The 13,202-nt window shown below is 39.5% G+C and overlaps 1 protein-coding gene across 7 annotated transcripts; it reads left to right on the forward strand.

The window, feature by feature from the left end:
- The first annotated feature begins 3,081 nt into the window (after nucleotides 1–3,081).
- LOC123867077 (kinesin-like protein KIF18A) lies at nucleotides 3,082–12,883 on the forward strand. 7 transcript variants are annotated; one of them, XM_045908931.1, is made up of 10 exons: nucleotides 3,082–3,825; nucleotides 4,539–4,757; nucleotides 5,091–5,296; nucleotides 5,587–5,759; nucleotides 6,077–6,229; nucleotides 6,739–6,923; nucleotides 7,150–8,059; nucleotides 8,742–8,855; nucleotides 11,445–11,541; nucleotides 11,572–11,591. In XM_045908931.1, the coding sequence occupies exons 1-9, from the start codon at nucleotides 3,301–3,303 to the stop codon at nucleotides 11,510–11,512; spliced, it is 2,553 nt and encodes an 850-aa protein (XP_045764887.1). In that variant the 5' UTR covers nucleotides 3,082–3,300; the 3' UTR covers nucleotides 11,513–11,541; nucleotides 11,572–11,591. The 7 variants fall into 7 exon arrangements, with proteins under 7 accessions (XP_045764887.1, XP_045764883.1, XP_045764885.1 ...); XM_045908927.1 differs by having other exon boundaries at nucleotides 11,397–11,541; nucleotides 11,572–11,586; XM_045908929.1 differs by having other exon boundaries at nucleotides 11,433–11,541; nucleotides 11,572–11,586.
- Nucleotides 12,884–13,202: the final 319 nt, after the last annotated feature.

A 13,202-nucleotide genomic window follows, 5' to 3' on the forward strand; every position in this document is an offset into this window, starting at 1 on the left:
ACAGGTTTGCTTTTTATTAAAACTTGAAATATTTTCTCGATTTTTTAATGAAAAAATCTTTTAATCCTTATATCTGGCAATAAATACACATCCGTGCCTTAGAACGAGATAAACGGCAGCTTTGACTTCATAGAGTTTAATTAACTCTATGGAGTATGGAGTTGCTAACTCTATGAGAGTGAAATTATTTCTCTTCATATTCTTCATGGTCTCTGTTGCTGAAAGTGCTGACACAGCTGAAACCAAGTCAGCTTCAAGACGTCACATTGGTATGAGTGACAGAGACGACGCTCTACGATGCCGAAGCTTCTGGTTCAGAAGATCTCTTTTTAAATTTCGAATTAAAATAGCACTTGCTTTGGCGTAGGAAATAATCGTGAGGAAACTGCACACCTGAGAAATCTCCATAATGTTCTCTAAAGTTTGTGAAATCTGTTAATCTGCACTTGGCTAACGTGATAGGCTATGGCCAAGCCATTTTCAGTCTAAGATGAGAGTTGAGACCCGTACTCAGTTTTGACCCACCGAATCGCTGGGATGTGTAACATACTTATTGCGGAGTATTCTCGCTTATTGCCGATTAATCTCGCCATAGAACTTACCCACTCGTCTATGACTCTCGCGTTATGCATTAGCGCCCTTGTTATCTGTGATTGCAACAGTTTTACGATGTACAAACTGTGGCATTAGGTACTATTAGGTACGCGGTCTCCGCTCCAGGACATTTGCGGCTCCAACTATCCATTGCCCCTATGAAGTACGATATAACTGAAAAGCATGGCCTACGCATTGCTATTTCAGCTTGCTGCCACCTACAACTTACATCATAATAATATGCCATATATCATATTAAACTATAAAGTACCTACTAGTCAATATAGTACACGCAAGTCGAGATGGCAATCGGAGTGGGGACGCCCCGCACATCCATACAGCCCCTAGCACAGGGGCTGTATGGATGTGCGTCCCCTCAGGGTGTCCCCCCACCTCATAGGCCGATTGCCGTCTCGACCTGTCGCGTATTATAGTTATATACTTATTTTGAAGAGTAGTTTTCGTAACAAATATCTCTTCGCGCGCAAGGACGCCCTAACTTGGAACTACTCTGAAGTTTCAAAGACAATGCATTGTAATGCGAATGTGAAATGTGAGTTCGCCAACTAATTGTTTTGTCTTCACTCTTGAGTCGAGAGTCGAGACAGTTTGGAGGAAGATGAAAATACCTTAGTTTACAAAATGGGTGCGTTTGGAACCCTCGTAGCTTTAATTTACGTAGATAATTAATTACATCACCACTATATTATCATCTTATTAATCTAACAATTCTGTGACCATCAAAAGGTGAGTACCTACCTACTTTTGTTTTGGTTTGATTTTGAATCGTACTATACCTACCAAGTACAAGATTTTGCCTTTTCTGATCTAACAAGGAGGATTCAGGAGGACTCGGATTTCAGTCCGCTCGTTTAACCGTTGAACTATTGAGACTTGAAACATACCTAAATTACTAGGTACCTAAATAATTAAAAGTAGGTACTAAGTACGATCTTGTACATTTCTTTCGTGTGCGAGTACGACTCGCACTTGGCTGGTTTTCCAGGCTTTTCCGTGTTTCAGTCTCTTGTATTGTTCATTCTCAACACAAAAGGGGCTCAATATAATTCCGGTTTCTCCGAAGTGTTAGCAGGAGTCCCGACTGAATGCTAAGACTCTCGTTATGTCCAGATAACATCGGCGGCGGAAATTAAGGGGAAATTGTATTTGTTTCTTATACAGCGTCGCGCGTCGCACTTAACGAGGCCCCGTCTTAGCCACGCTGTGTATAAATAAACCAAGAATAAACCTTCATTTTGTATAGGGAGAGCAAATCTTTATGGTTAAGTATAGTGCTATGGTAGTTTTAGGGTTTTCAGTCTGATGAAAAATTGAAGGCGGAAACACAACTTGCTTCCTTGTTTCTGATTCAGATCGACGCGACCTGATTTTTGCATGGATCGCTATAGTTAAAGACCTGAGAGTACAGGTCTATATGTATACTACATAGTTAGTACTATGTAGATAGTTATACTACTTTTTATTCCGGAAATATAGTTTTGTGAATTTTAGTAAAATGTGTAGTTTTAAAATATAATTTTATTGGGTTCTAATTAGTACCTAATCGATCAGTGATTTCAATTAACTTGTTTTAGACGTTCACTTTCAGGTTCATTGGGTCAGGGCTAACGTCAGCTAATGTTTTACTTGGTTGGTCTGTCTTGGGCAAGCTCATGAAACTAGGAATTAGCTTAGCTGCTGTGGGCAATCACTTGAATATAATATAATATAGTAAGCACTTTGTCTTGAGCATTGACCTTTGAAGAAGTGTTTGTCTGTTCGTTTATCTGTCTGTCTGTTGCATTTATACGACCAACCCATCCGTTTAACCGATTTTGACAGAGCTTGGTACGCAGAAAGCTGTTATCCCCGAGGTGAGACACATGGCTATTTTTCGTGGCATTCTAAAAAACTCCTATTCTTCTATCAATGTTACCCATCACCACTGTAAATGACTCAAAAACATGTGCATTTTAAATTGAGTACGTGTTTCCGAACGCCTTTGACAGTTTTGCTATTAAGGTCGAACTACATTAGAGGCGCGTGCGTGGGGCTGCAAAGCGGCATAAAGCAACGAAATCCAATTTCAATAATATTGCATGGTGCATGTCACACAAGAGAGGCGTTGCACAATGCACGTCGTGGCAAAGTTGCAGTCGCATTGGCTATAAATTTTTTGGGCAAAAATTAGTTCTTTGACAAGGCAGTCATGTTTTTTTTTTTAATTTTATGCATTGTTTTTTTTTTCATTTTTTCTCTTCCATAATTCGATCATTTTACATCTTTCTACGTTGTTGTTCATACGTGTATGGGCAAAGAAATTAAGGAAAGAATTAAAGATGCCATTATGCGATGTGCAGCACTGCCCGCACAACATCGCTCGCTCTGATGCGGCTTGACCTTTAGCTTGTTATGATATGACGCGCGAATCCTGCTCTCTGATTGGCTATTCGCTCAGCGTCTGTCAACTTCAAATTTAATTTTGAAACTAGTGACGGTTCTGACGGTTAACAACAAAATCAAATGAAAATTTTGAAAATTAGAACGATGATTGTGATTTTTTATGACTTATGTTATTTTAAAGACTGTGCTTGATATCGTGTGTATTTTTGAGCAATTTTGTGAAGTGCTGGGCGTAGTTTGAGCTGTTTTGTGGATTTTCGACGAACCGACTGGCGGCTACCTACCGATATCAAACGAATTAAAATGGTGAAAATGGATAAGGGCACAGCCCTTATACCTTCGAAAAGTGGTTCTACGCAGAAAATGGCAGCGAACATCACAGTAGTTGTAAGAGTTAGACCCATGAACGATAGAGAACTAGGCCAGAACAATCGCACGGTGATCGAAGTTATTGACGAGAATCAGCTAGTATTCGATCCCAAAGAAGATTTGCCGCCGTTTTTCTACCAAGGCGTCCAACAACCTAGCAAGAATTACCTTAAACGCGCCAACAAAGAGATGAAATTCGCATTTGACAGTGTATGTGGGCCAAACGCTTCAAATCAAGATGTTTTTGAGAGTGCCACCAAAGATATGCTGGCAGCTTTGATGGAAGGGTACAACTGCTCTGTGTTTGTGTATGGGGCGACTGGCGCAGGCAAGACCTTCACCATGATTGGCAGCAAAGAGCATCCTGGTATCACATACTTGACAATGGACCACTTATTTCACACCATAAATGGATTTCAAATGGACCGAGAATTTGACATCGCTGTATCCTATATAGAAGTATGTAAAATACCGTGTTTATTTGAATAGAAGCTTGATAATGATCTTTTGGGATAGGGGAATGGCAAATAGTTCACACAAATGAATGAAAGACTTCCTAGTGTTGCAATGTCACATCCTTTGGTGTTACAGCTTTGTATGTAGGATGGTAACACAGTTAATCTATGGAACCTTGATTGGAGCCAGTTTCAAAATCAGATTTTGAATATCGCAAATAAATTATGTCGTAAATTAAACATAGTACACGACAGGTCGACATGGTAATCAGGGTATGGAGGTTAATCTTGGATGGGGCTGTGCAGGTGGGTGGGGCGTCCCCAATTTCCCTACTCCAATTGCCATGTCAACCTGTTGCAATCTATAGGTACCACACACTTTTAAAATACCCACAGAGTTATCACTGAACCAGAAAGATCAGAAAGAAAAATGTTTATCCATAAGATCATGGAGATTTTAATGCTTTAATAAAATCACTCATCTATCCAACCATTTTGTTTTAGATAAGTTATTTTAATCTCAAACGGTATAGGGTTTCAGTATTCAAATAGGTGTCAGTATTCAAATTTTAATCTATCTGTAAACCAAACACAATGAGTTATTTAGCAATGTTATTTATCAAAATAGACCTTTTTTGAAAAGTAGATCTAGATTTAGATGAAACTTGGCCTAAAACAACAGAATAGTATACTAAACTTTGTATTTCTTGTTCTCAGGTATACAATGAAAATGTGTTTGACTTATTAAATAAATCCTCCACCCCTCTTCAATTGAGGGACTACCACCAGTATGGAGTGACAGTGGCGGGACTCTCCATACATAAGATTGAAACAGCCAAGGAGCTGCTGGATATGCTGGAGTTTGGCAACCGTAACCGGACCCAGCACCCCACTGATGCCAATGCTGAGAGCTCTCGCAGCCATGCTGTCTTTCAGGTAAGGGGAAAGGCTGGTGTGGGTAGTCTTTTTGTCATTGGTGGCTATGCAGGGCTTTTCCAGACCCTATATCATGTTGGCCATTGCCAATCTTTTGTGATCACCCTCATTTTACAGTTCTCCTCCAAAACTGATTGCCACGTTTTAGAGTTTAGAGCTTTGTATATTATATTTTAATTATAATATTATAGATATACAAAATACTAAAATTAAAGTTTTTATCAACACAGATAATAAATTATATCCACATTAAGTATGTACTGTGCATAAACTCATTTGAGTTTCATATATTCATTCTATGATGGGAACTTTAGCAAAATGATCATTTGGCAGGTGTATGTAACAATGCGCTGCAAGACTAGCAGCCAGTGTCGCAATGTAAAGCTATCCATGATTGACCTGGCTGGTAGCGAGCGTGCCTCTGCCACTGGCTGTGTGGGTGAGCGATTCAAGGAGGGCGCCAACATCAACCGAAGCCTGCTGGCACTCGGCAACTGCATCAACAAGCTGGCCGACGGCAGCAGCTACATACCCTACAGGTGAGTGCTTATTTCAAAATTTCTGGTCTGGTCTGGTAGGAGGCTTCGGCCGTGGCTAATTAGTAGTTACCACCCTACCGGCAAGCCATACCGCCAAGCGATTTAGCGTTCGATGTGTAGAACACAAAGAAGTATGGGTTTAATGAAAACTGCTATACCCCTACCAGGTTAGACTGCTTTCACCTTAGACTGCATCATCACTTACCACCAGGTGAGATTGCAGTCAAGGACTAACTTGAATTTGGACAAAAAAAAAACGTATTTTTCAATGCGTATGTTTTTTTAACTAGGGACTCTAAACTGACGCGCCTCCTCAAAGACAGCCTCGGAGGCAACTGCAAGACAGTTATGATAGCCAACGTGTCGCCATCCTCACTCTGCTATGAAGACACCTACAACACTCTGAAGTATGCCGCGAGAGCCAACAAGATCCAACTCAGCATCAAGAAGAATATAGTCGATGGTGAGTAGTACATATTTTAAATTTTAAGGAGCTGTGGTTAAGTTTCCTTCTCTCTTGCACATTGTATTATTTTCAATGATTGTGAAAGAATTCGAACACTTTTAACAAAGTATGTGGTTCGGCCAAGTCTTAAACAATAAAATTACATTCATTTTAGACATACTTTTAATTGTAATATCAGTAGTATTTCATAAAGGAAAATGAGGCAAACATTCAGTATTTTTCGTCCCCATTTTTTAGGGTAGGATAGGGTCTCCTTGGCACCCTTCAGAACCCTAAAAATTGAAAGATGCAATGCAACTTATGATTTTTTGAAGGTAACATGAACTCCAGTCAATGTTTGAAGATGAATAAAGAGCTGCAGAGGCGGCTTGAGGAAGTAGAGAAGAAGTACAAAGAAGTACAAAAAAAGATGGAGTTACAAGCCAAACTGGCCGTGTCCACCAACATTGTGGCTGTTGACATCAAGGGTAAGGATAACGCGACGCCTACATATAGAGTGGAGTAGAGTGGAGTGGAGTTGAGTAGACTGGAGTGGAGTGTTAACTAGGTTATTTATCTATATTTTGATGACCTCTCTGGCGCAGTGGAAAGCGCTGTGGTCTTATAAGTGGGAGGTTCCTGATTCGATTCCTGAGAGGAGTAGTTTGTATTTTCTAAATTGTCTCTGGTTTGGTCTGGTGGGACGCTTCGGCCGTGGCTAGTGACCATCCTACTAGTAAAGCTGTGCCGCCGAGCGATTAAGCGTTCCGGTACGATGCCGTGTAAAAACCGATCAAGGGTTTAATGTAACTGGCATTCCCCTTCCAAGCTAGCCCGCTTCCATCTTAGACTGCATCATCACTTACCTTCAGATGAGATAGCAGTCAAAGACTAACTTGCATCAGAACAAAAAAATCTAGTTACGAATAAAAAAATGATACTAAAAATATTTATCTTGGTACAATTTTATTCAAAAAACTTCCTTCTTGCGTGTTAGCGAAAAAAGCATTATGGAGTCAGCGCATCAACGAGGTGGAGCTTATTCACGGTGCGCTGGAGAGCAAGTTGCTTTCTCTGATGAGTCAGCAGCGCGTGGTCGCACTGAGGCACTTCCTGCGCACGCGCGCCTTTAAGCACGTCGCTGATCTTGCGCACCGGTCGTCTTGCGACGCGCTGGAACAAGTATGTACTTACTCTAATGAATTAGCTTTACATACTCTTACTTTGAACATTATCTTTGGTTTAGGACTGGACCGCTAAAAGTTTGAACTAAACCAGTCTGTATAAGTTTGTTAATGTTGTACAACTATATACTAATTATTTGTATAAATCTGAAAGATAGTTTATAATTATGTAGTTTAATATGTAATGATAGTTTAAGACTTGAACTATGATTAATTCTTCCTAGATATGTACCGAAGACATCCCGCGTCAAGAGCGCGCCTCAGAGACTTACACACAAAAACAATTGAGCTGGAATTTGAAAATTATGGACGTGTGGAAAAAATGGACAGAGACTGGCAAAAAACTGCAAAACTTACTCAACGACGGCATAGCCGACTGCCCTGACTTGAACGTATACGTCGAGATTATCAATCTGCGAAGCAAGAACAGAATAAGCGATGCTCGAAATGATCTAAAAGAAACACTTTTCTCAATGATGAAGAACGAAATAACAGTTTTCACAGAATGTATGGGTGATGCGTTCAATATGCTGAAAAAAGTGTATCTAACTTTGAAAGGTTATGGGCACGCCCCACCCACGTTGACTATGGAATACCTCGAAATTATAAACAAGGTTAAATCAGCGAAAGGCATAAGCTGGTCGGATGATGTAAAAATCGACCCGCATTTCAAATTCATATTGACTTTGGATCTAGAAAATCCGATAGCCCCCATCGACTTCAGCCAAGATCAAGATGTCAAAAATAGTACAATTGATGTTATAACGGATAGCGACGACTTGGCTGACATTGAAAATCAGGAACCTTGTACCAAAAAGCGTAAAGGTACACCGATTAAACTCCAAAATAATGAAACTATCATCATAAATGATTCATTCGAAGCTTTGGATACCCAAAATATTAACTCTGCGAAAAAGTTTAAGATGGAGAGAGCAGGTATGGAGAATTTGAACGATTTTGGTGAGCTCAACCCAGCAGATTTGAATTCGACTTTTGTGCTTGCGGGAAAGATGGATGTATTGAGAAAGTTGCCCGTCAAAGCAGTATCAAACGAGGTACAGCCTATGAAGAGGGGTCTGACAGATCGCACCAACACTATCCAGAGGACTATTAGCTTCAACAATGACAATAAAGGTAGGTGCCACACTCATTTCACTCAGGTTGAAATCTATAGAGCACACTTTGACTTTCCATTCGATGAATTCCGACTGTTACTCAGCTGTAATTGTATTTCACTAATGAAATGCCGTTGTTTACTAATACGTGTGACGTCATGACAGTTTATGAAACTCAACAAAATGTCGTTTTCGCGGGGAAATTTGAAATACAAAAATTAAATAATATTATTAATAATAATTTATTGATACTTATACATACATGGGTTACATAGCAAGATTGAGATTCCTACCTTCTGCATTAGGAAATACCTGTATTGCAGAAATTAGGAGTACAAAGTTTACAGTTTTCTTAATTAATTTCTAATATTCAAACTTAATTAGGCTAAAATTATGTATGACTGTGTGTGTGTGCACTTGTGTTTGTTTGTGTGTGTGTGTAAATGCATTTTTTATTGGTAGTTTATTATCGCTTTAGGCCCTTAGGGTCAAATAAAGACAGTTTTTTAAAAAGGCTAACATACCTGTTTTACCCGACTACGACAAAGCCAAAAGGAAGGTATCGAGTGGGATATCAAAGGAGACAGGAAAATATAGTATAATGAGCGATAGAAAAACAATTTTGCCATCTCTATCGCTATCTATCGGCAGTTTGCGGGTAGTAGTATGGTTTTGGTGCTGTTTAACCTTTTGTTATACAGCTCGTATCGTGAAGCCGGTGCTGCCAGTGAAGCGCGTGGGCACCGCGACGCCGCAGCCGCGCGGCCCGGCTTTCGGCTCCAGCGTGCCACGCGACGGCACCAACTTCCGCACGGGTACGTACTAGCTCACCCCTCCTTTTGCATCTTCATCTTCCCTTTCATTGAACTGAATTACTGGGGCAATTTCATATTCATACTGGCTGATACCCGCGACTTCGTTCCCGTGGATATAGGTTTTTAAAAATCCCGTGGGAACTCATTGATTTTCCGGGATAAAAAGTAGCCTATGAGTTAATCCAGGGTATAATCTATCTCCATTCCAAATTTCAGCCCAATCCGTCCAAACATCCATACATACATATACCAGTACATGATGCATACAAACTTTCGCGTTTATAATATTAGTATTTCCTATTCATACTATTAATTTTGTATTTCACATTCAAGAAGGTTTTTTTAAATTATTTAAGAGCTCTGACATTAATTTTTTTTTTTTTTGGATAGAAGCAGGCGATACTTTTCCATGATATTATACAATCAACTTAAATCTTTTGTTATAATCCTCCAAAACACACAAATCTGTATGGTATATGGTAACGTGCAATATGCGATATGAACCAGCCGCTCTGCCACTACTATAGAAGCAGAAAAAGCAAGCAGTACACAACACCAGATTTTCCAGAACACTCAACATATTGAGCAGAAAAAGCCCTTTGTTATATAAGTTGCCTTCCGATAGCGGAGATGAAGACTCCACAATGCACAATTTTATATTGCAAAATAAAACTGCAATTTTGTTCCTTGCTTTTCCTGCTTCGTTAGTAGTGGGAGGGCGGGTGGTGCCTATCGCATACTGCCCGTTATCATCATGGATCATAGCAAGTAATCAATCTTGTAGTTCTTTGAAATATTTATTTAATAATGCCCCAGATTCGGCAGCAATAAGTTTAATTAATAATCAAAATCGTAACTAAGTGAAACTTGTAACTTTCTCAATAACCCGTCCCGTGTTATCGAACATTGGTTTTGACGTGTTTCCTTCGATGTTAATTAGTTACGCAGGTTTGAGTTGATTTTACATTACAATGGCGTCGATTCTGATGTTTTTCTCTAAACTCAATTTGGAATATCTGCATCTTTTTCTTCTTTATATTGCTAAAATAGGACGGAAAATGAATTTTAAATACTTTCAGTGCACTCTACAAATTTAAACAATAGGCCGACGACTGGCTCCTAAAGTCGAGACGTTTAATAGGTCTAAAGGTCGTAGCCCACTTACACGACACTGCTCACTGCTGCAACACAGCTCCTGAACAGTACCACCTGTACAGCTAGCAGACAACTCCAGTTAGCTGGCTACTCGCTGTCCCCGCGTCTATACTACTAGCAGCCCTCTATTACGGCGGGCGGGTGGCGGCGACCGGCGTCCTTGCATCCGCGCACGTGCGCCGACCACCGCTTCAAGCGAGCAGATGCCGTGCTCCCAGCGCGCGGGCCGCTTACTAGAGTCTAAAACGTGTGCGGTACGGTGCCGCAAGAAGTCAACTGTTGAGTGGCAAGGTTGAGGCAAGCTCGTTTACCGCGCGCTGTCTGCTATTTTGTGTTACTACTGTAAAATGCATCTCCAGAGCACGATGCTAAATATTTGACTTTTTGACTTTGGTTGGGTGGGAGGGGATTCGTGTAAATCGGCTACGACCTTAACATCAGAATTCATAGTGAAGATAGGAGCTTCTTTAGAGGACCATTCAGACGACATGTGTTAACAACACCTTATTGCACTGCATAAAAGTTGACTATGAATTCCAGTGTAAATTGAATTAAGTCTATCTGCCCTTTTCATATTACATTGGTAAGAAAAAGATGCAAATACTCTAAAATTGTTGCTCTCCGAACCATTACCAATACTAACAAGTTACGCGGTGTTATTGATTGAGTTACAAAATAATAATCTTTTATTAGTAAAATTAAAAATATAAATTGGGATAGAACTAAATCAAGAGAGAATGAATGCCAATGAAAATTTGCGTCGCACGTTGAACGCTGCATGTGGCGTAAACATTTTCGTCGTGAATTTGAATATTTGAATCTTTCGTCGTAAAAACGTAAAGCGATTTTGCAAAAACGCAATTTTTCTTTGGCGTGGATGGGCCTTATTGGTGTGGGTATAATATGGTATGTTTTTATCAGAGTTGGAAAAAATTATTAAAAAAAAACAAAACTTTTTTTGTTTAAAGTTTAAATATATGTTTAAAACTGCTTTTAGTGTTCCGTACCCGAAGGCTGCCTACGGGACCATATTACTAAGCCTCCGCTGTCCGTTCGTCCGTCTGTCCGTCCGTCTGTCTGTCAGCGGGCTGTATCTCGTGAACCTAAATAGCTAGAGAGTTGTCACATATTGTGTATGCCTATTGCCGCTATAACAACAAATAAAAAAAAATCAAAATGGCCGCCATGAAAAAACAAGTACATAATCTTGTATGATGGATACGGAACCCTTCGTTTGCGAATCTGATATGTACTTGATCGGTTATTAAAAAAATATGTGTAAAACAATTCTTTAAAACAAGGCCAACCCTGATTTTTATACTTTTTGTGTGTGAAGTTAATACTAACAAAATCAATGTTTGTGTTCGTCCACTAACAAACTAACAGATATGTCAAGAAAAGTTCCTGTCACTCAAAGATCAGTGGGTTTTAAAGCAGTTCGCGGGCGCGAGCGGCCGCAGGCGCATCCCTACTCGCGCCCCGGAGCCTACACCAGGAAGTGAACAGCGAGTGAACACCGAGTGAACAGCGAGTGAATGGTGAGTAAACAGCGAGTGAATAGCGAGTGAACACCGAGTGAACTGTGAGTGAAAACTTAACAGGCAATAGCCACAATATCTATCATTATGTTAGAGCTAGGCCTACAGGTCTATGGAAGAGATATCCACGTTTCACTCGTTATATCGACTCGTACCTATATAAACTGTAAATAAGTAATCCCAGTTATTGAAACTTTTGCATACTTTTAAAGGATCTTTGATTAAACGTTTTTGACTGAGCAAAAGTGAATAATTATGTGACGAGCAGTTTTAAGATAGATATTATATGCATAATATCACTTTTGCATATTTAGTGACTTTAAGGTGACATCCAAGTGTATTCGTTTGATTAGTATCGTGTATAAATTGACTAATATTGCTAAAATAATTATCTCTGTTTAAAACCCTCGTTGTAGCCTGGATATTAAAATTTCTGTTTTCCCTATAATTTTTTAATTTTTTACATACCTAAGTATTAAAAATTGTGAAAAAAAAAATTGTCTTTAGCATAAAATGTGACTAATTATGTGAAAGAGGTAATCTTGTTGGACACGATTTCTAAAGTAAAAGGATAGGTCTTAAATGTATTGTTATCCCTTTCATAATGCTCCTTGCAGAAAATAATAGCATTAGATTTAGACCTATCAGTTTAGTTTAGAGATTGTATAGGAATAGCCACAATGACACAGTATATTGTATGGTATAGTGCCATGACCCAAGTTCGATTTTGGGTTAGGTCAATTTAGGTATCAATCTGTGTGGTGATAGATATTATTTACCGCTCTAGTGCCTTAAAGTATAAAAAACGCATTGTTACGCCAGTTCGTAATGTTTGTAAGTTTTTTCATACTTTACATAATGTACCTAGTACCTATACGTAATATACCCACCTACATTTTCTGACAATTACAATACCTACTTCCAACTTCCAAAGTTAGCATTATTGAAATAGATATTGTTTATATAATTTTTAATGACTAGGTAATATAATAACTTTATATTGTACTAGCTTATGTGCGCAACTTCGTCCGCGTGGACTACGCATATTTCCACCCGCTGTTTTGGAGTTGTATTTTCAAAATTCCTTTCTTAGTGCATGTCTACGTCATAATAGCTATCTGCATGCCGAATTTCAGCCCGATCCGTCCGGTAGTTTGAGCTGTGCGTTGATAGATCAGTCAGTCAGTTAGCTTTTCCTTTAATATATTACGTCGCAGTGAATTGGCATAAGCCGTTAGTTAGCCAACTCCCTTAGTGACATGGCGAACGCCCGGGAGATGTTAAAACGATTTTTTTTCTCTCGTCTGGCTTTACAAAGATTAGCCAATGTCAAGTTTGTAGTTATTTGTAACAAGTTAGATAAACTATACAAGTATGGACCCCGTCTGTGCCGGCGCTCGCCGACACACGCACGGCACCCCCTTAGAGCGCTTTCCAGTTAGTTTAAACAAAAAAAAAACACTCCAAAAAGGCAGAGCACGCCCGCCAGCTAACACCAACACAGACGAAGTCAACGTTCACTTTATAACAATAAATAAGAAATAACTGTTCTCCCAACTCTGATTCTACAAAGCCTACATCTTGGTAAAAAAAGTATCGTAAGTAAGCCCACACAGGACGCGACTACTAAAACGGCCTATTGGGAAATCCGCCC

Source organism: Maniola jurtina, chromosome 7 (assembly GCF_905333055.1).
Source record: "Maniola jurtina chromosome 7, ilManJurt1.1, whole genome shotgun sequence".
In the NCBI taxonomy this organism is placed as follows: Eukaryota; Metazoa; Arthropoda; class Insecta; order Lepidoptera; family Nymphalidae; genus Maniola; species Maniola jurtina.